At 39.8% G+C, this 27359-nt stretch overlaps 1 protein-coding gene and 1 non-coding gene across 4 annotated transcripts; both read right to left on the bottom strand.

Annotated features, from left to right (window-relative positions):
* Positions 1-795: 795 nt before the first annotated feature.
* On the bottom strand, positions 796-27126 carry LOC125230624 (calpain-7-like). Of its 3 annotated transcripts, none has more exons than XM_048135840.1 (15): positions 26829-27126; positions 25423-25565; positions 23316-23442; positions 21299-21455; positions 19299-19458; positions 16961-17137; positions 15561-15707; positions 14227-14346; positions 13058-13162; positions 11494-11738; positions 9889-10091; positions 7499-7704; positions 5807-5880; positions 4221-4379; positions 796-1479 (listed from the first exon to the last, which is right to left on the bottom strand). In XM_048135840.1, exons 1-15 carry the CDS (start codon positions 27037-27039, stop codon positions 1335-1337), a joined length of 2379 nt encoding a protein of 792 aa, XP_047991797.1. In that variant the 5' UTR covers positions 27040-27126; the 3' UTR covers positions 796-1334. The 3 variants fall into 3 exon arrangements, with proteins under 3 accessions (XP_047991797.1, XP_047991799.1, XP_047991798.1); XM_048135842.1 differs by lacking the exon at positions 796-1479 and adding an exon at positions 1674-1940; XM_048135841.1 differs by lacking the exon at positions 796-1479 and adding an exon at positions 1973-2642.
* On the bottom strand, positions 21658-21730 carry Trnad-auc. The gene has a single exon. It is a non-coding gene; the product is annotated as a tRNA-Asp (tRNA).
* Positions 27127-27359: the final 233 nt, after the last annotated feature.

Here is a 27359-nt window from a genome sequence, read left to right as displayed (position 1 = left end):
TTTTAAAAAAAGGAAGTGGTATTCGTAACCGCTATTCGATACCGGTTATGCTCTTAAATGGATCACCAGCATTAATGTTACACCCTGTATTTCAATGTTCACTATCGGAACTTTTATTACCTTATGTTACCTTAATGTTCATGCAAAATTAATTTGAATTTTAAGCAAGCGGTGTTGAAATTCTCACGTTTTTTAACAGATTATATTGAGACGAGTATGTTTTCATGATTCTAGCATAATATATCTAAAGTGTCATATCACAGAGTGCAGTGTAGGCGTGAGAAAATGCGACTAGGCGGTATGAAGAGAAGCAAGGGCAAAAACAACCTAAAATGCGTGGCTTATGGTCTAATGTCTTACGTATATTATAAAACAGATTCTCAAAAAGCCTTTCATTACCTTTTAACCTTACATTTCGTCGATAAATTGTTATTGACCATGCCATTCAGTATGACGCGCGTATTTGTCAGATATGTCCTTTAACCACATGACAATACGAATGGCACGTGAATGACGTGTGGGCTATTTCACTACAGTGACATTGACTTTTTTTTTTTTTTGGCTAAAATCATTGACAATCCCGTAGGGCCTCTTGCACCACCCGCTTAAGGCACTGATCCCACCGCGAGCTAGTAAGCTATGAGCTATCAGCTATACACATGAAAAAAAAGATAATCACTTCCGTGTAAATAAAAGAGACACGGCGATGTTTGTAGTTACTCGCCCAGCGGTGAGGTATCAAAATCGCCATGTCTTTTATTTGCACGGGGGTGCTTATCTTTTGGTCATGTTTATAGCCGATAGCTCATAGCTTACTAGCTTGTTCGTTTTTATAACCGGTAGCTCATAGCTTACTAGCTCGCGGTGGGACCAGTGCCTAACTGAAGGTTGGTGGGCTGTCAACCTGTGAAACTCCATATAAAATGGTGGGTTCGGTGGTGCAATTAACTCTCAGTAACATTATTAGTATTACTACTCATTCAGCGTCAATATTTCATACATGCGCTGGTAACCGGGCGACACTAGTACTTGACTGGCGCGCCAGATGGCGCTACTAGTCGAGGAATTCACTCGATTAGGGCTGAGTTATTTATTTATTTTATTTATTTATTGTTTATTAAGAAACAAACGGTTGTGTACAATCATTTTGACATTTATATAGTAAAACTATATTAAAAAAAGTTATGAAGGTGTTAATCTCATTAGTGGTTCAAGCGAAGGCACGGACACCTAAATACTTCATTTCATTTCAGTAATGATGAAGTGTCACTGTGGTGAATCAGGTCACTGTATTAATATATAGTATTGTCAGTCTTCACCCTGCTTCGCCGCGCCTAGCTGCTTGTCTCGCACGCCAACTCTATAGTAGACTTGAGCTCCAGGAGGAACGGGCCCTCCTGAGCGGGATAGTATGTGGACGGCGTTATGGTATACCGCCCGGTTGGCAGCACGGGCAGCTCCAGAACTACGAAACCCGATCTGTGGACAACATTACACTTTTTTACAAAAGTCCTTAATTATCTTTTCAAAAAATCTCTTTCAAAAACAGTGAAAAACTTGCAGCAAAAACACTTTATAAAGACAAAAAAACATCCAAAAACAAAAGAAAACTACGATTATTGAAGATAAAAACTGTTCATAAACGACCTCGTCTAAAGACAATGTTTCTAAAAGATGTTCATTTCTTTTGAAAAACCTCGATAATCACAGCCAGGACACTATCCAGTCCACAAAAATATCCAAAACTATAAGAGAACCACGATTTCCAAAGATAATGACAGTGTATAAGCTCGCTCGGCCCGCTCGCCTAGCTCGCCAACTCTATAGTAGACTTGAGCTCCAGGAGGAACGGGCCCTCCTGAGCGGGATAGTATGTGGACGGCGTTATGGTATACCGCCCGGCTGGCAAAACGGGCAGCTCCAGCACTACGAAACCCGATCTGTGGACAATAATTACACTTTTTAAGGTGAGATTTTTATTCTAGATCCAGATTTTGAATGACGATCTATTCAAAAGATCTGTTAAAAAAAACTCTCGTCGAAAATAGTGAAAAATCTAGAAAATCAAGCAAAAACAGTTTAAAGTCTACCAAAAATATCCAAAACCCAAAGCTCCAGCACTACGAAACCCGATCTGTGGACAACATTACACTTTTTAAGGTAACAAAATGAGATTTTTATTCTAGACCCAGATTTTGAATGACGATTTTTCAAAAGATTTGTTAAAAAACCTCGTCAAAAATAGTGAACAATCCAGAAAATCATAGCAAAAACAGTTTATAGTCCACAACAAATATCCAAAACCCAAAAAAACGCCATTTTTGAAGACAAAAAATGTCTAAAAAGGACCTAACTTAACGACAATGTTTCTAAAAGATGATCTTTTCTTTTGAAAAACCTCGATAATCACAGCCAGGACACTATCCAGTCCACAAAAATATCCAAAACTATAAGAGAACCACGATTTCCAAAGATAATGACAGTGTATAAGCTCGCTCGGCCCGCTCGCCTAGCTCGCCAACTCTATAGTAGACTTGAGCTCGAGGAGGAACGGGCCCTCCTGAGCGGGATAGTATGTGGACGGCGTTATGGTATACCGCCCGGCTGGCAGCACCGGCAGCTCCAGCACTACGAAACCCGATCTGTGGACAATAATTACACTTTTTAAGGTGAGATTTTAATTCTAGATCCAGATTTTCAATGACGATCTATTCAAAAGATCTGTTAAAAAAAACTCTCGTCGAAAATAGTGAATAATCTAGAAAATCATAGCAAAAACAGTTTATAGTCCACAACAAATATCCAAAACCCAAAAAAACGCCATTTTTGAAGACAAAAAACTACGAAACCCGATCTGTGGAGTTTTAAATGGCTTGATTAAGTACCTATACCTACCAGCAGCGACTGGTCCATACAAGCCGATTCCCACCGGCTTGCCTAAAATTGATTACTAGTAAAGTACCTAATGTTGAAGGTAGGTTTCTTTTTGCTTTGGTGTTGCCTAGCAGAAATTTTCATCAGCCGCCACTGATACCTACCTCTTGTGATTATCAAACGTTTTTTCAACTTTTATCGTCCGGTGCTTCTAAGAAGTTGATAGCAGATTTTAACATCATCATGATCATGACCAGATTGAGACGTAAATTAATTGTGTCTAATTTAATTTCCTATGTAAATAATTATAAATTCTTAACTTCTGATTAGCTGAAACATCTGCAATCGATACTTAGGATAAATTATTAGTGGAAATATAAATTTAAAAGTGGAAAATGTCTGCCTTAGGTGAGACTTGAACTCACGGCCTCTGGATCGATACACCAGCGCTCTGCCAACTGAGCTACCAAGACTTCAACCAAGCCAGCGAAATTTTCCACCACTAAGGTCAATGAGACCCGTAGCGACATCTACCGTAAGAGAGTGTCTTCTTAAACTCTTACTTCTTTTCGTCTTAATTATATTTGGATTATTTTTTTCAAAGTTGTCCACCCACTTTTTTTGGATTTTTTATGTGGTTTTCACTCAGAAACACGAGCTCTTTCAATCCTAAAAGGAGAAAAAAAGTGTCCCGAGGTTTTTTCCCATTCCGTTATCATTGTTTCATACATTTTGTATGGCGGTAATGGAATGGAAGGTTTGAAAAATGTATGGAAATCTTGGGACATTTTTTTTTCTCCTATCAGAATCGAAAGACCTCGCGATTCTGAGTATGAATCGCGTAAAAAACAGTCATGTTACAAAAATAGTGGGGTGGACAACTTTGAAAAAAATGGCCCATTTGCTCTTTGAGCCGATGATAGTTTTTGCTAATGATGCATTTTCCTTTCTTTATTTGACGACCGGTCTGGCGCAGTCGGTAGTGACCCTGCCTGCTGCGCCGCGGTCGCGGGTTCGAATCCCGGTAAGGGCATTTATTTGTATGATGAGCACAGAATTTGTTCCTGAGTCCTGGATGTTTTCTATGTATAAGTATTTATATATTATATGTATCGTTGTCTGAGTACCTACAACACAAGCCTTCTTGAGCTTGCCGTGGGCCTCAGTCAATCTGTGTAAGGCCGTTTTCACATTATCCGATCCGATATCGGATGTCGGAAGGATTTCAATGGAAAATATTCAAGATGGCGCCTGTAATGTATGGGGTATCGGTCCGACATCCGATATCGGATCGGATAATGTGAAAACGCACTAAGAATGTCCTATAATATTTATTTATTTCTTACCTGTAAGCGCCTGAAGATTCTTTGACAAAGGGCGCTGTGACGGTAGGGTCGACAAGGGACTCCACGCGCGCGTCCATACCCATCTGGTATTGCTTGGGACCCTTTAACTGCGCCACCACACGGCAGGGAACTCTGCTCTCTGGTACGGTTATGTAGATCCTAGTAACATAATAGATTTTTTATTATATATATATATATATCCATACATCCTTATTAATATTATAAATGGTAAAGTGTGTGTGTCTGTTTGTTTGTCCGTCTTTCACGGTAAAACGGAGCGACGAATACACGTCTTTTTTTAAGTGGAGATAGTTGAAGGGATGGAGAGTGACATAGACTACTTTTTGTCTCTTTCTAACGCGAGCGAAGCCACGGGTAAAAGCTAGTTTTTCATAAATCGTATGCGTAAATTTTAGCTTTTTTTTACAAACATTAGACCTCTTTTTTAAGTCGGTCAAGAACACATTCAATACCAGACAAAAAATGGCGCACTACGTCAGAAAACGGTCGCAATTTATATCCGCCCGCTTGTACGGCGATAACCCGCCCAGCGGGTTCTCCAGCGAGTTCCCTCTATTTGGCATAATTTTAATTGTCCGAAACGATTTTCGCATAACATACTTCGCATAATCGATTTTCGACGAATGTTAATTTGGCAGAAAACTTATTTGTCATAATCTAGAATAATACGAATATTACTTTGTCCGAAAATAATTTCGCATAATTCTGTCTACGCCGATTGTTTTTATGAACAAAATTAATTCGCATAATTGCATTTTGGCACTTTTCTTAAAATCAGAATACAACATTCTCGTCGGTTAGGTTTCAAGTTCCAGTATTACCTATGATAAAAATTCTGCGTGGTAAATTTCGAATAAACCATTTTATGCAGAAAATATAATTTATGCATAAAATCCATTCGGCGAATAACCTTTATGCATGAAGTATGTTCGGACAAACAAAACTAAAGCTAGACAAATTATATAGTAGATAGTAGTAGCGAGTAGGAGATAGGGCATAGCGAATGATATTCCGCTTTGTGTGGTAGGGCACAGCACAGCAGATATCGTCTCGCTCGAATCTAGAGCAGAGCCCAACTGGGGAAGTACCTCCGCCTTACAGAAGACCGCAGCCAAATAGCACTAGACCCTACTCATAGTGTTGTGTTCCTGCCGGTGAGTAAGGCTGCCAGAGCTCAACGAGGGTGCGGTGTGCTGATGACGGGAGGACTTACGGAACTAACTTGTTCCGTCTATTGTCCTTTGAGTCGTCGGCAACCCGAACCCTCCTTGGAACTTGTACACTCCTTTTTGCTGTGTACTTAACACAGCAAAAGGGAGTGTACAAGTTTCTAATGGGGTGGCAACGCGCATGTGACACTGTTTGAGTTGCAGGCGTCCATAGGTTACGGTGACCGCTTTACATCAGGCGGACCGTATACTTGTTTTCCACCGACGTAGTATTAAAAAAAATTATGCGTAACTATACTATGCCATAACAGATTATGAGAAAGGTGGATTATGCCAAAACAAGGGGAACCTTCTCCAGCATATGAGCAAAGTTCACGAGTGCCCACATTGCCTTACTTGGGGTTATATCTGTAGGTGTCGCGATGATTTTCACAGCCACCAGCGCTCCGCCCCACCCACTCACCGGCGATCTGAAATTATTGAAAAATATATCATGAACACATGCCAATATTCCATTGACACCAATAAATAGGCTACTTGACCCTTTTTCAAAGTATGTCTTATATTATTAATTACTGTCTAATTAAACCAAAAAAAATAGTACCATATTTTATTACGACTTAAAAACCCGCAAAAAAATTATTTAAAGTTTACTTTTACGTGATCAGGCAAAAACAACATCAGCCATATTAATCTATAGAATATCTATGACATGACGTCAGTATATTTAGAAAAAAATATTTCACATTGTCACACCCGTCAACCACTATGAATTTTAATACAATAGAGGTTGCTTCTATGGAGATCAGATTACTACCTCTAATTTCCATAGTTGATCTGAATTATGTGACGTCACTCCATTGGCCAACACCGTTTTCGGAGTCCATAATTTAAAAAAAACATACACACATATTTAATTAAAAATACGCAGTCATCACGCACTTTTAATGCCCGCAAGCTATAAATATTGATTTCTTAAGTCAAATACTACAGAAAACAATAACTTGATGTGCTAAATTCGATACGAGTCTAGTAGCCTATTGCTCTGATATTTAGAATAAGATGAATATTGTACATTGTTGACAATTTAAAAGTGCTTATTGTAAGCCTATTTGAATAAAGAATATTCTGATTTTTGTTTTTTTTTTTTGACAAAATGAGGTTTTTCGGACGTGGATATATGGGGAAGGATTACCAAACTCTCTCTTTGGCTTCTGGGGGCTCTTTGATACCTATAAAAGTACCAAAGAGGATGATGGATGATGAAATGTGTAATCATAGTGCATAGACTGCCATCTCTCGACACAGGCTTAAAACTTGTGCCTCAGTTTTGACAATTTAGTCTCTATTGTTTGCTTGATATGTGTTAAAATTTCAAATATTAATATTAGCGCCATCTAGCCGAGCTTCCCCCAAAGGTGTAACGCTACCTAGGCCACAGTACCTTTTTCTATATGGTTCTGGGGTACGTTTTTAGGGTTCCGTAGTCAACTAGGAACCCTTATAGTTTCGCCATGTCTGTCTGTTCGTTCGTCCGTCCGTCCGTCAATCCGTCCGTCCGTCCGCGGATAAACTCAGTAACCGTTAGCACTAGAAAGCTGAAATTTGGTACCAATATGTATGTCAATCACGCCAACAAAGTGCAAAAATAAAAAAATGGAAAAAATGTTTTATTAGGGTACCCCCCCTACATGTAAAGTGGGGGCTGATATTTTTTTTTATTCCAACCTCAACGTGTGATATATTGTTAGATAGATATTTAAAAATGAATACGGGTTTACTAAGATTGTTTTTTGATAATATTAATATTTTCGGAAATAATCGCTCCTTAAGGAAAAAAAAGTGCGTCCCCCCCTCTCTAACTTTTGAACCATACGTTTAAAAAATATGAAAAAATCACAAAAGTAGAATTTTATAAAGACTTTCTAGGAAAATTGTTTTGAACTTGATAGGTTCAGTAGTTTTTGAGAAAAATACGGAAAACTACGGAACCCTACACTGAGCGTGGCCCGTCACGCTCTTGGCCGGTTTTTTTCTTAGACTTTTATCTGTCTATACGGAGTTACATACGTCTTTGCTTATACTTACAGTTTTCGTATACCGATAGCTCTCCAACTTCTCCATAGATATAGGACAAGTGGCATACGCGCGTAGCGTATAATATATCGTCCTAGATTTCTCGTACTGAGAGACGACTAGCGTGTACTTGTCGGCACTAGTTTCGCCAACGATGATCTTGCAGAGGTAGTGGGGGCTGTTGATACGGACGCCATCTATGTGGGGGGGAGGGTCGTCTGCAATAAATAAAAAATAAATAAATATAGTGGACACCTTAGGTCCCCCCCACATCTAGCGTCTCGCGAGCGTCGCGTCGGGCTAACTGTATGGAAAAAGGCGTCAGGCTTTGCCCATACAGTTGGCCCGACGCGACGCTCGCGAGACGCTAGATGTGGGGGGACCCTTACACAGATCAACTTAGCCCCAAACTAGGCAAAGCTTGTAATATGGGTGCTAAGCGACGATATTCATACTTAAATAGATAAATACACACTTATATACATAGACAACATCCTTGACTCAGGAACAAATATCTGTGCTCGTCACACAAATAAATGCCCTTACCGGGATTCGAACCCAGGACCGCGGCTTAGCAGGCAGGGTCACTACCGACTGTGCCAGACCGGTCGTAAAAATCGGTCGGTCGGTCATAAAAATATTTATAATCAAAATAACACTTTAAAAACCCTAAAAAGACAAAGGCGATGTATACATGTTGTAACATTAGTAAACTGAATAATTCTAAACAAGTATTTCTGACGCCAGAAAAAAGAAAAAAAAAACATATATCCATTTAAAAATTGTAGTGTATTTTCACATCAAAAGTTATTCATAAAACTGACACGTTAAATGACTGTTACTCTTCTTCTTCTTCTCAACCTTTTTAACAGACTTCAAAAAAGGAGGTTATCAATTCGACTGAAAGTTTTTTTTTCTGTGTATGTTACTCGATATCTCCGAGAATCATGGACCGATTTTCAAATATTTTTTTTTCAATCGATCAGGTATAACCCTGAGATGGTCCCATTGGCACCAAGTCGGGGTCTGATGATGGGATCTTGGAGAAATTGAGGGAACTCTTCAAATGTTATAGGCACATGTAATGTTTTTAGTGTATTTTTCAAAGGTACACCAGTATTTACGCGTGATGGTAATAATTTTATGTGGCTGAGCTGATGATGGAAGGTCAACTCCTCAATGGTTAGGAGTTAAAGGATAATTCTTTCACTGCTGTACATATATTCAGACTGATACATATAATATCAATAGGAACCACTAAAAATCAACAAATAAATAAACTTTTCAACAAAAAATAAAACCGCCTTCAAAAATAAGCGCGTTACAAAACAGGGAGAAAGTAAAAAGCAAAAAATAATAAACCTTTGAATTCAGATTTCTTATAGGATTGCAATAATCTAAACATCCAAATTATAAACAAATCAATTATTTTTGGAGTCGGGCCCCAGCTCGCGTATGGTTGGGTGGGGCAAACAGGAAATAGCAAGGCGACGAACAGGTCTGGTACCGACTACAAAAATAATTAACTTGTTTATAATTTGGATATTTAGATTATTGCAATCCGACACGAAATCTGAATTCATAGGTTTATTATTTTTTCGCTTTTTAGTTTCTCCGTGTTTTGTAACGCGCTTATTTTTGAAGGCGGTTTTATTTTTTTATATGTATACCAGCACCGTGACCGTAATATAAGGTACTGCCGGGCAAATCCCGACTGGAGGGCAATCGTAACTAAATAAATAAATATTATAGGATATTCTTACACAGATTGACTGAGTCCCACGGTAACCTCAAAAAGGCTTGTGTTGCCAGATAAGGTACTCGGACAACGATATAAATAATATACAAATACTTATGTACATAGAATAACATCCATGACTCGGGAACAAATATCTGCTGTAACTGCATGATCCATTTTTTCCATTATTACACTATTAAGTTGAGTTCCACATGTATCCACTGAGCACGCGTGCCATATATAACCGGTGGACACTATTTAATAATGCAAACATTGTAAAACATGGAAAAAATGGATCAGTTGCAAGTGCCCCCGGTCGAAATTTGACCCGTTGTACCTTACTACTTACGGCTCAGCCACGACATTGGTCTAAGCGCGACAGCGGTGAGTGGCGGCCATACATACATTGTAGCGAGACACAGCGATGGGACTTTTCATTCGCACATATGGCTGCCGCTCACCGCTGTCGCGCTTAGACCAATGTCGTGGCTGGGCCGTTAATGTCTCTAAGTCGTCGATTGGCGTGATATGTCGGGTCAACAACAGTCAACTGGGGGTTACCATGACGTGCTAAAGCCGTTCAGTTTAGGTTGAGAGAGAGGGACGGAGCTATGTAAATGCTATAGCTGTGTCCCTTTCTCTGGCAACCCCCCTGAGCACTTACATGGATAATAAACTCGCCTCCCATTCTTCTTATATACCAACAGCGTGATATACTCCTTATTGTCCCTAAAGTCGTCGATCTGCGTGATATGTCTCGTTAATAACAACCAGACGGCCCCTTTGCCCTGAACGTGAAGGGAGAACTGAGGATTTTCGCCGATGTTGTAAGCGTCTTTGACGGGACCGTTGCCGGCGTCCCATTTTCTGAAAAAAGAAAGTTTTTACTTTAAAAATTGATCAAGATAGACATAATATCAAGGCTCGGAACAGGCTTGGATCACGCTATATTACTACAGGCCATGGACGAATGCGGCATACGCGGTCCCACAAATAAGTGGTTTGAAAGCTTTTTGACAGGCAGGACGATGCGCACCCGTGTGGCTGGTGTGACGGGGGAGGAAGCGCCCGTGGAGCTCGGGGTGCCGACCGGCTCGGTGTTCGGTCCCGTAGGATACGCCATGCACGTTAATAGCGTTTCAAACGTTGTCCGGGGGTGTCGAGTGTATATGTATGCAGATGATATGTGTTTAGTGTATGCCTCCAAAAATATCTTAGAGGTACAGCAGTGTATCCAAGAGGACTTCGAGAGTGTAACTAAATGGGCTCACGATAATGGGATCATTCTTAATTGCTCCAAAACAAGATGCATGCATATACACTCGCCATACAACCGGTCAGCTAAAAATGTTAATGATCAAGAATTAAGAATAATAGGGCACACATATGAGTGTTTACATGTAAATAAAAGGAATTGTATTTGTGATAAGTTACAATATGTAAAAACATTTAAATATCTTGGTCTAACAATCGACACTAATTTTAATTGGAAACCGCATGTGAACGATATTTGTAATAGGTTGAGGGCGGTATTAGGGAAGTTCTACCAACTAAACGGAGCATTAAATAAGAAAACCTTACATGTTGTATATTACGCTCTTGCTGACTCCTTGATTAGTTACGGATTAATAGTATATGGTCGAACGTTTAAAACTTATATTAACGACATCAGAAATCTACAGATGAGACTGCTCAAGTTCCTAGTTAGCAAAAAAGATAAGGATAGTTGTAATAAAAACTATGATCTATTATTTTCTTTATGTAAAATATGTGGGCCGCGCTGTCAGGGTCATAGTTCAGTTGTGAGCGCAGGTCCTGGGTCCAGTGGTGAGTGTCCAGTAGTTTACAATTACATACGTAAAACTAGTTAGGTGAATCAATATTTTTGACAGTTTATAGACTTGATTGTCATGCTTTTGTCTCAAAAAAGTCGTGATTTTTATCACACTAAGTTTCCAAGATTTTGTCTTTTGTGTGACGCTTTAAAATCGTGATTATTATAGTGACTTTAATTGTGACCGTAGATCCCGAGTCCAGTGGTGGGTAGTAGTTAACAATTACATACTCGTAGGTAAAACTAGTTAGGCTAATCAATATTTCTAATAATTTTTTGAAGGCTTGATTTTCATGCTTTTGTCTGTCTTTTAGTCATGTCTGTCAGTCATGATTTTTATTACATTAGGTTGCCGTAATTTTGTCTATTGTGTGAAGCTTTAAAATGGTGATTTTTTATTGCACTAAACAGAGATTTTAATTGTAAAATACTTACTGATGTATACAATAAGTGTACTGGAATATATCCGGGTTCCAATTCAGATAGAACACATCGAAAAAGTTCAATATGCTCGCGTAGTCTATCCAAAACACTCCATTGTCGTACTGGGCTGCACTGTCAGGGTCATAGTTCAGTTGTGAGCGCAGGTCCTGAGTCCAATGGTGAGTGTCGAGTTCTGAGTAGTTCCCGCGCCAGCGGAGATGGGACCAGGGGTTTTTGAGCTTCAGTAGTTTTACACCCTGGAAGGTAAAATTGTTATACCTAGGTGTTACAATTAAACAAATTTAACTAAGTTGACAAAATGCTATCCATTTTTTTAAGTAGGTATTTTCATTCGTGCCAGCTTTCGTGAAACACACTGATTTAAACTTTCACGATTATTACACATAATTATTTTTAAAATCGGGACTTAATCACTGGATCGCACTGCATGACCCTTTCCACGGAACGCCATTTCTACAGTAGAAAAGTGCGTGAAGCCATTGAAATAAAAAAAAACATCACAATTTCAACCGGGACGAATGTTTTAGGATCTCATCCACATGGAATCGTGTCATTAATAAGTGTAAGCGGAAAATAATATCGACAGTCGTTAAATCGAATATCGTCAGTGTTGTGTGTCAACAGAGTAACATCCCTAGTGCGCAAACAGTTCAAGTTGATAATCAAAACCAAGTGCGGGTAGTTCGAAAAACTCGCGCGGCTCTCAGAAGGTGTTGATGTCATTTCAAGCCAGTCTTCTCCGAGACCACGGGGACAACGCCGCCCCTGAAACGTTGGAGGTCAGTTTTTTCGTGAAATATGTAATCGAGTTAGATTTTCATGAAATTTGATAGAGCATCGTTTATTAAGGCGTATGTAAACATTTATTGAATCCTGTTACACTACTAAAAGTGTACTAAACACGATAGTCTCTTAAGACACACTCCTGAGACTACAATTTACTTGAATAAGAACTGTTGCTTTTGTCATTTAGTTATTTGACTTATTTGACAAGATAGTGATTTGGCCAAATCAACCAAAAATAATCGAAAAGCGGTAGATTTGTACAGATATAGTGCAAAACGATTCTCCTTCATATTTTCGAGGAAAAGTTCGTATTTGTCATTCTAGTTCGGTCCCCCTGTTCTCGTATTGAGACTGAATGGAATAGCGTGACACGTTCGTGTGCAGTGTAGGTGTGACGTACATGCGCGGATCCAGGAGAGGGGGGGGGTCTAGAGGCCTAAGTTGGCCATACAAATAGACCACTTGACCCCCCCTCCCCCTGGGCACGAAACTGGATCCACGCTTGGTGACGTAGCTTGTTTATCGCTGTAAAGGCCCGACCTAAATTAGCCATAATTAATAACTACCTATGTTAAAACAATACTTAAATGTCAACCTAAATGTCACGCACGTAGGCATCAACTATATAAGCCTAAGCATCTTCGAATAAACCATTAATTACTGCACTGGAAGTAAGAGTATTATTTACCACTCCTACCGCCGAACATTACATGGCGACCTTGCCAGCGAACATTATACGTGAGTACGCACTAAACCTGTAAATACTTACATTAGCGAGTCTGACATCGAGCACGGCGTACGCATGCGCGGGCACCAAACCTGTGCGTTCCGCGTCCGCGTCACTCAGAGTGCCTGTTGCCGCTGTCACCAGTACCTTAGAAAATTATAAACATCAATATACACAAAGAAGACTACTTTTTAGGTTATTTTGTTTCATTACTACCTTATGTGCAGGCCTTTTTACAGCCTGGATGATTATACTAGATTTTTTGACCAATCCCTCTCATCATATTTTATTTAGTTTCATACATGTGTTTAGAGTTTTCTGGTTGACATTTAATATTGCATTTATTTTATGAGTCAAATGGTAAGTGAAACTGACATTTATTACTTGTACTATTGACTTAAAAATTTAATCTATTTATTTATTTATTTATTTATTTATTTATTAAGTATTCTCACTTATTATTTCATTATCTAATTTGTTTGTTGTTATTGTTTTGTTACTTACCTTTTTATTATTGACTATTTATAATGTATAATTGTATTTGCATTTTCGTGTCTATATTAGCAAATAAAGAACTAAATAGGTACTGAATTCACTCAAAGGAAGTAGGTATGTACTATTACAGTACTACTACTGGTATTAGGTCACTTTCGAGTTCCGTTCAACGTTGGCATTTCTTAACATTATTAAAAAAAATACATATCGACTGTCAATCCATGGCAACATCATTTCGTTGCGGGAAAACAACTGAGACTATAGATAATTACTGTAAAATGTGTAGTCACAGTACCATCACCACCATCCACCACCATCCACCAACCAACCTTGGTTGGTACTACCATCTCTCGACAAAAGGCTAAAACTACTTCAGTTTTGCCAATTTGCCCCATTTTCTTAACTTGATATGTTTAAAAATTAAAAAGTTATTAAAAAGTATAGAATGTACCGAAAATGGACCATTGAGGCAACAAAATGGAAAAGTCCACCAGGAGAGCGACGCGAAGGTCGACCAAACAGACGATGGGCTGACGATGTAACCCAGGCAGCAGGGAAACAGTGGATCTAGCCCTAGATAGGGACACTTGGAAAGAGATGGAGGAGGCCTTCAACCAATGAGGGGTTCATCAGAAGGAAAGAAGATACAGACAAGAACAAACACAATACATGTAAAAAAATTGATGAATAAATGTCTTTTTTTTTATAGAAATTACCTCGCCCCGTTGCAATCTTGTCCGTATCGTCTCATAGAGGGCGTCCGCGTTGAAGTCCGGTTCGCTCCGGATCGCACACCGCTCCGGAATCCAGCCCGTCAGCGCGTGCAGATCTATATTCTATAAAAAATATTGTCCGTTGAATATCCATACTAGTTATTATTATCCATACTAATATTATAAATGGGAAAGTGTGTGTGTCTGTTTCATTGTCCGTCTTTCACGGCAAAACGGAGCGGCGACATTGACGTGATTTTTTAAGTGGAGATAGTTGAAGGGATGGAGAGTGACATAGGCTACTTTTTTGTCTCTTTCTAACCCCCCCCCCCCCCCCCCCACCCCCACTGGAGCATTCAGCAATTTTCGAAATTAACGCGAGCGAAGCCGCGGGCAAAGGCTAGTTTAAGTATAAAACTCCCGTGAGACTTTGTATATGTCTTTGCAAAATACTAATAGATTTAACCAATACCACACCTCGGTCAATGGTGAAAAAATATATGAAAGAGGCGCGTTCCTACGCACACAGTCTAAATTCGTGTAGGTGAACGCGTACCATGCTTGTATGAGTGAGATAAGACAGGTCGACTGGTCGCGTTCTTGACAGGCGGTAACTGTGAGATAGCCGAAAGCGGATGGGTGGCACTTTCAGCGGGGAGCGGGAGTGTCCATACTGTACGATAGTACTCTTTATTATACTGTGCCTATGTACTTACACTATTAGACCCCGGGAAGTCATATCCCCCCATGACTTTCATATAAGCCTTCTCGAGTAGCGATACCCAGAACTAATTCTTATTGCTCGTTCAGTATTAATATTTGTGATCGTACTGAACACAAATATTAATACTGTAGCCGAAAATTTTTTTACTGCCATCTAGACGACCGTAAATTTTTCTTGATGGTTCTGAGGTATGTACCTAATTCTGTGTGAGGTACGATTTCTTTCTCAGACTTTATGTATACGTAGTTATACATATACAAGTAGGTCCTTAAAAAATACTAAATAGATTTAACACATTCGGTGCCGGCGACACAAGGTCTGAGTCAAAACAATCGAACTCCTGTGCCAGTGACACGTATGTGTGTTCATAAGTTTACTGGCCTTTACCGGCGACACAGCAATTGTGTTCAAAGCGTTCATATTTCTATACCGCTGACATAGGAGTAAGAAGTTGACTTATGACAGTGACATAGGAATTAAAATGTAGTAATTTCTACCGGCATAAAGTAGACATTTAAGCGCTGGTGGCCTAGCGGTAAGAGCGTGCGACTATCTGCTCACTATGACATAGTTCTATAGTGGCCTAGGGTTCCAATTGGTTGACTATACTTACACTATTAGACCCCGGGAAGTCATATCCCCCCATGACTTTCATATAAGCCTTCTCGAGCAGCGACACCCAAAATTCATTCTTATTGCTAGAGTACGAACACAACAGGCGGCCGTAGCGACTGTATGGTAGGCGATCGTCTATTATAATCTGTGAAGCAAAAACAACAATTAATGTTAGTACCTACTAGCGAAAATTTGGACATCAAAAAATACTTATACATTTTACGACGCCAAGTTGTTAGCCAGTTTGCAGTGGTAATAGTGACATCTAGTGACAAGTAGTACGAAATAGTAAACTGTGACATTGTTTTGATTCTGGGGGCCGATTTTTGAGTCTCACTGTCACTAAAATACCGGTTGAAAACGGTGAATTGCCTATTATTTTCAGTGACAATTTTCTGAATTCGAACGCCGTGAGACTCAAAAATCGGCCCCCTGATTCTGACTCCTTAAGGCGCCTTCTAATAGATGGCGTTAGTAATACAGTATTGAATACAAAATTGTGAATACATATTTTTAAATGGCAATAAAACATTATTTTTTTACAGATGACACATCTAGATATGAATATAAATTACTATGTTAAAGCTCAACTTTATAGGCGTGATAGTTTTTCCGTAATCAGTACCACAAAGTTCGGAAGATTGTCGAATAGGAGACTGATTATTACTAACTAAAAAAAAAAGGTAAAAAAGGTTAAAGGTTAACTGGAAGAAATCCCTCAAAGGGATAAGTTCGCCTTTGTACTGTTCTTTACTGTAATAACTGTGTTTTTTGTTATTAATTGTACAATAAAGAGTTTACTACTACTACTACTATTACTGTTTTACAAATCAATGGTCATAACAAGAGCAGAGAAGGTCGTCTGAGAGACAAATCTTTCGTAGTTTTCGGCAAAATTTGACAAAGTAATAATAGACCAGTTGGCTGTCTTTAACCCCCGACGCAAAAACGACGGAGTGTTATAAGGTCGACGTGTCTGTCTGTGGCATCGTAGCTCGCGAACTTATGAATCGATTTATGTAGATTTCGTTTTATTTTTTGTTTGATAGCTGAATTAGTCGGGAGTGTTTTTAAAGCTTGGCCACACATGCGCGTTTTGAGAGCGTAGGCGGAGCGTTAACTGAGCGTCAGCGGAGCGCATTGATAGCGGTGCGCCGGACGAACGCTGGCGTTGCGCCCAGCGGACGCCGGCGGGAACTAACGAGCGCGGATTGCGAGCGGAACGCCAGCGTTCATCCGGCGCACCGCTATCATTGCGCTCCGCTAACGCTCCGCCAACGCCACGCTATCAAAACGCTTTATGTGTGGCGGAGGCTTTAGCCATGTTTTATGGAAATCGGTACACTATATGCTTTTCTTTTTCTAAATGAAAATTTTGTATTTTATGTGTGCACTAACCTTTCTTCTAACTCCATTAAGGTGCAGCTTAACCATATACTTCCCAAACGGGTTATACACTGGATCCTTATTCTTATTCTTCGGATATATGATGGAGGTTATGATCTTCTTGTTGAACCGCATCTCATAGAGGGCGCTGACGGCGAGTGAAGCCACGAATGAACAGTCTGACACAATCTGGAAAAGTCAAAGACATGTGTAACTCCGTATAGACAGATAAAGTCTAAAAAAATGTACCTCAGAATGTATCCAAGACTTGAATATAAAGCCGGGGTTACATTAGAGCCACGCCGCGGGTCGCAACGCAATCAGTTACATCAAATACTGTATAAACTCTTAGAGTTAATACGTGCAGCTTCTGACGTTCCCCATACAATGGAGCGGCAACGATTTTAGCAGCGCCATCTAGCGGTACGAGTTGTTCAAAGTAGTTTGTCAGGCTTTTATTTTAGTAAATTAAAATAGAAAATACGATTACTTGATCTACTTTAACATTTTTAGACGGAATAAAACGAAAAAATAAGAATGTGTGACTTTTTTTAATTGTATACTGTTAGAACTAAACTATTTTGATCAACTCATGCCGCTAGGGGCGCTAGTATCGCGTGTTGCCAACTTTGGCACCAAGCTGCACGTATTAACTCGTAGAGTTTACATAGTATTTGGTAACATACATTTTGTATGAACGTGGTTACATTTAGCTCGGTCTGATGCCGAGCGGCCGTATAACCGAATACAATCTCACGCGTTGCGACACGCGGCGTGGTTCTAATGTAACCCCGGCTTAATAATATAACATTTTATCTGAGTAATTAATTCGTTTTAATCCACAGGCAACCCTATCACCAGACTCCTCTCACGTGCGGCTGGTTTCTTTGTAACAATTTTGTAGGCATTTAAAAAGGCGGCATTTCGTGAACATCAAAGCAGTAGGCCTTCTGTACTTGTACTATTATATATTCTGTGTTAAAACGTAGACCTACGCTGTCGCTGCGGTCAACAACAGATTATATAGTTATTTAACTTAGATAGATAGATAAATAGCTTTCTTTGTATCCACAACACAACATATAAAGGCTTACAATTGGCTACGTGCACGACAATTACGCCCACTACCATGTGAATTTGAAGTGGAAAATGTCAAAAAATGACATGTAAACAAACACTATATTTTAACGATTTTTCGTTAATTTTAAATAAATCGAATAACAAGAGCTACTATTTCAAGTGTAATTTAGGTAGATAGATTATAAAGACAAGGATATAATACTAAAATCAGTTTCCAAAGCATTACTCACGGTATAAACTTCCAACCCCAGACTACAGAAAGAGTCAATAAATTGGTGCTGGCAGGGCATATAAGGAATCTTGAAGAACATAGGAGTAATGGTACAAGTTCTTCGAGCTAGTGATATGGTATTCGCTAAACCTCCGTCCCGTTAATGCCATATAAAACATTAATCTAAACGTAAGTACGTAGTCATGTCCGCGGCCGCAGAAATATCCGACACGGGCCTATTCCCAGGCCAGGCCTGAATCTTTAAGCATAATCTTTTACGGTAGGAAAGATACTAACAGCGTATTGAACGATATTAGGTAAAGAAAGCTTAAATATAAATTATTATCATGTTTTGTTTTGACATGTCACTTACGTTTTCTTTTCACCGTAGCTATCCATTTAGTTCTTTGATCCAATTTCCAGTGTGCTCTAAGAAACGCATAGAACGTGCAACGACTATTTATGCCATTATTTTTACAATTAACAACGAAACAACATTGAAACCCCATATCAAACATTACACCACATTGTATTATATTTTATGAGTTTTGATAGATGACAACCACAATCAGTGTCGATTTTGACCACCGCAAGCACTGCGATCGCTTTGCTTACCCCCTCCATGCACTTCGCACGAAGCCAATAAACAGGAAAAAAGAAATGTGAGTACACCGCTTAACTAACTAACCAAAAAAAAGAGAAACAAAATTATAAAGAAACATGTGTCGTGGTACAAAAGGCGCTGGCTCAGCGTTGTGATGTGGCGAAAAAGTAATTAAATTAAAAACACCTCTGTGTGTGTGTGTGTGTGTGTGTGTGTGTGTGTGTGCGTGCGTGCGTGCGTGCGTGCGTGCGTGCGTGCGTGCGTGCGTGCGTGCGTGCGTGCGTGCGTGCGTGCGTGCGTGCGTGCGTGCGTGCGTGCGTGCGTGCGTGCGTGCGTGCGTGCGTGCGTGCGTGCGTGCGTGCGTGCGTGCGTGCGTGCGTGCGTGCGTGCGTGCGTGTGTGTGTGTGTGTGTGTTTATATGTATGTGTGTTTGTAAGCGCGCGCGTTTTACTTACAGTTTGTTTAATGCTAAAGCAATCCACATGGTCGCCGACAATCATTTTAGGGTCTGAGCAAATCTCGTGCGGCCGCACCCAGCGCTCGAACTCGCTGGCTTGCTTGGACGATAGCTTTAGTTCGCTCGCTCGGTCTTCGAAGGGTATGGCGTATTGAAACCTGTGAAACAATATGTATAATTTATGTTGACCGGGATATAGACCGTGATTACCTTTTTGATTTTTGTCGAGCTCCGGATATTTCGACGCAGTTGCATGCATCATGATATTCATGATCACGGAAGACTAAAGAAGGAGAGGATGTCAAAGTTGTGTAGACAGCGCGCGATCTACCCTCCTTCGCGCGCGTCGGCTGCGTTCACTTTCAGCGTTACCACTGGTCGCATTCACACTCGATAGTCTGTCCAAACACATTACACTGTCAGTGTCACTACGTTGGTTCAATTCTGACTTCACCGGTTTTTTACGCAAACAAATTACTGGATTCCGTACATTTGACAGTTTGAAGCCATTCTTACGATGCGTCGAAATATCGGGAGCTCTTTTTTTTAGTATATACATACTAAAAAAAAGAGCTCCCGTGGTCAAACGTCTACCTATACAGGTAGACGTTTGACCACGATCACACCTGATGGTGAGTGATGATGCGGTCTACGGTGGAGCACGCTTACCTATGAGATACCTATTTACTCTTGCTTTAAAGAGACCTGGATTGTACTCATGTGGAAACACAGACTCGGGCAGGGCATTCCACTCCTTGGCGGTTCTCAAAATAAATGTTGAAGCGAAACGCTTAGTGCGTATTTTTGGAATACTAACCGTGAAGCTCGACAAAAATCAAAAAGGTAATCACGGTCTATATCCCGATTAATATAAGTCTAATGAAAATAACCGTGAATCATTCAAAACTCTCAATGTATACTGTGTCAGACGGTAAGGATTAAGGAAGCCCAAAATAGAAATCAGTAGCAAGCCTGGGCACACACTAAGGAAGATTTTTGAGGGTTCAATCAAACCCTTCTCCAAAAATCCTCGCTCAGATCAGACCTCAAACAAGATAGGATATCAAAAACCATATAACATGTGCTTTGATATAATAATGCAGAGTACACTGAGATAAATTTGCATTGTGAATTTAACAAGTTCGACTTGTTGCGGGTTTATCCGTTTGAAACAAAAGTATTTTAGTAAACGGAATAAATCACAATGTTGATGATACAAGTCTATTTTGTTCGAACAACAAGGTCAAACTTGTTAAAAGATATTTGATTGAATCAGCCAAACATATGTTTAAAACAATATGAGTCATGTTGCTTTTATAAAATCGACTTGTTGATTCAAAAATATTGATTCAAATAAAATGAAACTTGTAGAATGTACTACCTAGTTACACTTAACAAAATCTAACTTGTTGTTTGAACCAAAGAGCACGTAGGCGCTATTTTAACCAAAAAACTTGTTGAACGAACACGAAAATTGGTTGTTTTTTCTCTCAGAGTACTGTGTAACTTTACCATATAATCCTTTTAGGGTTCCGTACCAAAAAAGGTACAAAAGTACCAGAGAAGAAGGTACGGTGGCCTAGAACGCCATCTAGGCCACCGTACCTTCTTCTCTGGGGCTTTGAGGTACGTTTTTTTCTTAGACTTTATCCGTCTGTACGGAGTTACATATGTCTTTGGTTCAATTAATCAAAATACAAGGATTCGTACTACTGGAAGGGGGCAAAGTTGTTTAACCACACGTGCCAATATTGATGCCCGAGCAAGAAGATTTCAATATTGAAACTACTAAAGCTTCAGTGCCACTCTTGGCAAATAAGGGGTTGAAAGAAAACGAAACTGTGACATTGCAGTGACAGGTTGCCAGCCTCTCGCCTACGCCACAATTTAACCCATATCCCATAGTCGCCTTCTACGACACCCAAGGGAAGAAACGGGGTGGTAAAATTCTTTACCCGTCACCACACAGGCTAGAATTAAATTTGTGAAAAATCTTACTTTTCTGATAGATCGATATCCATGAACGGCAGAAAGCAGTTACTGTTTATATTAGACGTCTGTCTCAGGACCTCCTTTTCTTCGTTCGTGTAAACCTGCTTCCCGGTCACTTTGAGGTGCACGCTTTGTTCTCTTTGCAGCTGGGCCTTGTTTGGTGCTGCAAAAAAAATATAGAGAAAATTGGCGCTTTAATAGAGCGAGAACCCAGAGCCGCCAGTGGGCTATGTCACTACAGTGACATCATAGATTAAATGTAAGAAGATCATGCCATTCCCATACATTATAACTACAAAATTAAAATGTTCAAAAAACCCCCGACCGCGACATAGTAGACCGAGAATAAATTTTTTTTTTATGTCTGCCTTGGGTGAGACTTGAACTCACGGCCTCTGGATCGATACTCCAGCGCTCTGCCAACTGAGCCACCAAGACTTCAACCAAGCCAGCGAAATTTTCCACTACTAAGGTCAATGGGACCCGTAGCGACATCTACCGTAAGAGTGTTAAACTTCTTAAACGGCAACCGGAGTTCCAAGTCATATTGGAAATTCACCAGTTACGATGCGCTAACCATGCCAAATTTTTAACTTCTGATTAGCAGAAACGTCTGCAATCGATGCCACTAGGCTTAGAATAAGGCTTAGAATGGCAGAGCCACAAGGCTTAGAATGGCAGAGCGCTGGAGTATCGATCCAGACGCCGTGAGTTCAAGTCTCACCCAAGGCAGACATTTTCCACTTTTAAATTTATTCTAAGCCTAGTGGCATCGATTGCAGACGTTTCTGCTAATCAGAAGTTAAAAAAAATAGTAGACCGACTTTCATAAAACATGGCTAAGAAGTGTAAGAACACTCCCGACTAACTCAGCTTTCAGACAAAAAAAAACGAAATCTAAATCGGTTCATCCGTTCGGGAGCTACCATGCCACAGACAGACACACACCCAGACAGACAGACAAACAGACAAACAAACAGACAGACAGACACGTCAAACTTATAACACCCCGTCGTTTTTGCGTCGGGGGTTAAAAATGCGACCACACATAGATGGCGGCACAAAAAAATGCCTTGTTGCCATCGATTATTTGTTGATAGCGTTGAGTGTCACTTTTCTTCTTATATTAAATCTATGGTGACATTAAGACTTGACACTGAAAATTCTGTGCCTATTTCTGGGTTGATAAGTAACATTACACAGCGTCAATATTTCCTTGTTGGGTAGGCAGTTAATGGCGAAGTGTCGGGCGCCAATTGTCACTGCAGTGAAACAGGCCACAGACCTTCGTAATTGTCTCAAGAATGAAACTAAAATAATTTAAAGGCCCGACGGGCAATTTTCGGCCCAAAGGTACAATAAAGGGACAATATTATACTAATTTTCCTTGGCTGATGTATGTATTAGAAAATACTATCATCGCTCGAAAGTCTCTGATTTACTTTTTTTCTCAAGTACGCACACAAATCTTATTGTACGACCGGTCTGGCTCAGTCGGTAAAAAAAAAATTGTGATGAGCATAGATATTTGTTCCTGAGTCATGGATGTTTTTTATTTATATAAGTATGTATTTATCTATTTAAGTATGTACATCGTTGCTTATCACCCATAGTACAAGCTATGCTTAGTTTGGGGCTAAGTTGATCTGTGTAAGGTGTCCCCAATATTTATTTATTTATTATTTATTTATTGTAATATTTGTAATGGACGTATCATCATATCAGCCCTTTATCGCCCACTGCTGAGCATAGGCCTCTCTTCTAGTACTCCACTTCTCCCGGCCCTGGGCTAACCTCATCCAGTTGTGACCGGCAGTTTTTCGGATGCCGTCGACCCAACGGATGCCAGGCACTTCTTACATTTGTTAGCGGCCACCATTCCGTTATCATTTTGGTGCTCCTGCCATCACTCTGCATAGCTGGACGTATATCGATATTGATCTATAGGTGATAGAGTCTATGGCGCGTTCATTACATTTGTCTTTGACGGTCATAGGTCAAGTAGTAATAAAGTGACACTTACGCGGCCTCTTAGCTTCGTTTAATGACATGGATCCTATTTTATTGATCCCCTTCAACTCCTCAGCTCTGTCCAGTGCCTGCCTGGCTAGATTCTTTACTTTTGTCTGTATGTCTGGGTCAGTTGATTTCTGGAATAAAAATTGTCAATGAGTCATCCATTTTTTTTTAGAAGTAGCCAGAAATAAAAGTATCTTTCAAGCTAGAGAGTCTTAGAATTCACAGTAATCCTTAGAAACACCTTTGGAGCAACCATCTAGTAAGATCTTGGAACAAACTCCCAGGAGGCGTGGTCTCAGCACAAGAAGTAAATCTTTTATTTTTATTATTATAAATGGGCTTACTCTTGGCCACAAACTAGCCAAAGGCAAAGACGTGGCCTACGATGGAGAGAGCTCACTCAGAAGATGCCTGTTCACCATAGATTTAAAGGTTAACCACTTTAAAAATGGACATAACATACAACAACATACAATATCACGCCTGTGTCCCATGAAGGGGTAGGCAGAGCACATGAAACTACTCAGGTTTCAGTTCCACTCTTGGCAAAGAAGGGGTTGAAAGAAAACGAAACTGTGACATTGCAGTGACAGGTTGCCAGCCTCTCGCCTCTAAAAATGGACTAGGCAAGCATATTACATGTGCAACTCAATCATTACTGTCATAATGATTAGGTACTAGTTTTTTAACTGGCTAAATAAATAAATATTTTATAATTTTTATGTATTAGTAGAAGACACTGATTTGAGAGGCCTTTGCCACTAGAGGCTTGGTCACTTGCAGATTCCATAACTGATCAATGATCATCATCATGTTTTGTAAATAAATATAAATATAAACATTCTTAACCTTTGTGAAAAAAAAATCAGCATTACGTCACGTTAGCTACCATAAGGAATCTTGACAGATAAAGACATACAGGCAACAAAGTGATACAATAGAGGAGGCGGTATATACAGTCTCACAAATGGTTTCGTTGGAAGAACAGTGCTGACCTCCAGGTCAACATTATGCTGAGGTGGGACCATTTCGCGATAAACTTACCAATCCATTGTACATTTATTTGTAGTTTTAGTTATACCTTTTTGCAGAATGTCTAGTTTTAAGTTTATCATAAATGAATATTTTGATTGATTGATCAATAACAATAGATCAGTATTTTTTTTCCTTTTGAGGTATAAAATCTTAAAAATTGCATTATAATCACATTGACTTACTATAGTAACGGACAGCTCCACACACTGAGTGTACAACTGCAGTGCCAGGTCCTCAAGACCGGCCTCATCAGCGTCCAAGGCTTGCTGCAATAGGAAGTAGCATTGCTGCAGGCCTCGCTCACTCTCTGCTTGCTGCGCATTGTTAGGAACAAATATTTGCCGAGAATTCGAAATTCTTACCAAGATTCAAACCCAGGACTACGGGTTAGCTGGCCTGGTCACTACCGACTAGGCCAGACTGGGTGTTGATTGTGGGACGTACTGAAGAAGAGCCACCATCTAGTTTGCATCCATGTTTGTTGTTGTAGTCGTAAGGCACCCCAGAGGTGCAAAGGGCCTTCAAAAGCTCGCGCCACGCCCTTCTATCTTCAGCGACCCTCGTGGCCTCGCTCCACCTCAAATTCGCCACTCGTAGCTCATTTTCGACGACTGCTTCCATGAGTGAACAGGGCGCCCGGGGCCACGGCTTGCATTCTGCGGTTTCCAGTCGAAAGCAATGCTCGCATTATTTCTTCCCCCTCTCCAAAGAGCGTATCCAATCCATCTGTCATTTTCGTGTCGCGATTTCCTCGTCAACGGGTGTTTGCTGGCATATACTCCACAGGTCTTGATTTCGGATAGTGTTTGGCCAGAAAACGCGAAGGATCGACCTCAGGGACTTGTCCATCCATGATCCATGTTTACTTCCTATAAATTGCATTTACTTACTATAATCTATATGTAGACACCAGCACGCTAACCCACCTTTGACACTAGAGACGGCCATGACATTCTCCTGCCAGCTTTGCGATCGAGGATACCACTCATTGGACTCAATAGTCATTAGTGAAAGTGTCGCAATCTAAAGGACTTAGCTCATTTTATTGAGATTTGATGCCAATGATGATGACTTACTATAGTAACGGCCAGCTCCACAGCCTGAGTGTACAGCTGCAGCGCCAGGTCCTCCAGACCAGCTTCATCAGCATCCAAAGCTTGCTGCAATAGGAAGTAGCATTGCTGCAGGCCTCGCTCACTCTCCGCTTGCTGTGCATTGTCTGAAACAAATATTTTGTGATAGTGTTTAGTAAAAACCTTCACTAAAGTTATCAAGCCAATAAAGTATATTTGTCCCTTTCCGACGTATTGGTGAGATAGATTAAAGCTTTATTTGAATGCTGCAATAACAAATGCAACACAGAACAACAAGGAGAGAAAAAAAAAACATACAATTGACTTAAAATTACGTACATAACATAAAAAAAAAATGCTTACCAACACTATGTGCATTGCAGCAAAAACAAAAGGATACAAAGGGACAAACAAACCTTATTGGCTTGATAACTTTAGTGAATGTAATCTTTATATGAACAAACTGACACAACGGCTTATAAGCAGGCCATTACAAAATATTGTAAATTGAGTACTTTAGTAAAAAGGTTTTAACAAAAAGGTAAGTACTTTCTATAAAGTTCCTAGCAACAAGCTATACAATTTTTTTTTTTATGTTTTCGTAATAATAATTTAAAATAAATTTAAAAGTGGAAAATGTCTGCCTTGGGTGAGACTTGAACTCAGTTGGCAGAGCGCTGGAGTATCGATCCAGAGGCCGTGAGTTCAAGTCTCACCCAAGGCAGACATTTTCCACTTTTAAATTTATTCTAAGCCTAGTGGCATCGATTGCAGACGTTTCTGCTAATCAGAAGTTAAAAATAATTTAAAAAATAAATGGGGTTAAATTGTGGCGTAGGCGAGAGGCTGGCAACCTGTCACTGCAATGTCACAGTTGCGTTTTCTTTCAACCCCTTATTTGCCAAGAGTGGCACTGAAACTTGAGTAGTTTCATGTGCTCTGCCAACCCCTTCAAGGGATACAGGCGTGATTGTATGTATGTATGTATGTAATTTAAAAAATAAGAAAACTATAAGAGTTTGGTCTTTAGTAGTAAAACTTATTTGTATTTATATAAAGAGAATGTTTGTTTTTTAACCCCCGACGCAAAAACTATGGGGTGATATTTATTTGTGTATATACCAATTAAAGAAATACATATATGTATTCGCAGTATAATTAAGATAAGACAAAAAAAGTGATGATTAACAACTATTAATTAAACCAATTTGCAGTAAATAAACATTGCTATGTAAATCTTAGGCCAGATAACGGACCAGAGACCGTTCTTAAGTCAACAAGAATCGTTCTAACACTCATTCTTGCGTGAGTCATCGACACACAATGCATGGTCCAATGATGTTGATAAAAAACGCACTAGAATTTAAGCCTCTGTTAATTCTAGAAATATACATTTGATTATACATTACCTTTTTGTTCCTGCAAGAGGGTAGCTCTGTGAAGATATTCCCGTACTTTATCACGTAGTTCTGTTTGCCGTTCTAGAGGAACTTGATCGCGAACTCGATCCAATAGTCTCGCAGCAGTTCGGTAACATTCTACCGCTTTATCTATTTGCCCTGCTTGATCGAACCGAACAGCAAGCGACGCCGCCTCCGTGGCGTTTGCAAAATCACTCATTTTATCTATAACAGCATTTGCAACTCTAATTTATTGTTACAAATTGAAATAAACTCTCAATCTGACCCACGAAAACAATTATTTGACAGTTTTGACACTGACACTGCCTTTTTTTTGGTAATTGACCTGGATGCGAGTTCTTATAGGGACGTTTTCCATTGCTTAACTAAATTAAAGCCTGAAAATGATGAACTAACGACGAATTGGGCAGCTTTATTATTCTAAAAAGCTCTCAAAATAATAAACCTGCGGCTTAAAAGCATTTTGTCGTAGAATTATTTTGTAAAAAATTAGTTCTGTAAAGTCGGTTTACGGACGGT

The sequence above is a fragment of the Leguminivora glycinivorella genome, chromosome 10 (genome assembly GCF_023078275.1).
Source record: "Leguminivora glycinivorella isolate SPB_JAAS2020 chromosome 10, LegGlyc_1.1, whole genome shotgun sequence".
Lineage (NCBI taxonomy): Eukaryota > Metazoa > Arthropoda > Insecta > Lepidoptera > Tortricidae > Leguminivora > Leguminivora glycinivorella.
The sequence above is the reverse complement of the archived record's forward strand: the minus strand, read 5'-3'. Positions and strand labels throughout refer to the sequence as shown.

Bases quoted from the DNA above. Each gene is read 5' to 3' on its own strand.
- LOC125230624 (XM_048135840.1), bottom strand. From the start codon at position 27,039: ATGAGTGATTTTGCAAACGCCACGGAGGCGGCGTCGCTTGCTGTTCGG. The intron at 17,138-19,298 runs GTAAGTAAAACG...TGACTTTTCCAG, and splicing joins GCTTTAGCATTAAACAAACT to ATTGTGTCAGACTGTTCATT. The intron at 11,739-13,057 runs GTAAGTATTTAC...TTTACCTTCCAG, and splicing joins TCGATGTCAGACTCGCTAAT to GGTGTAAAACTACTGAAGCT.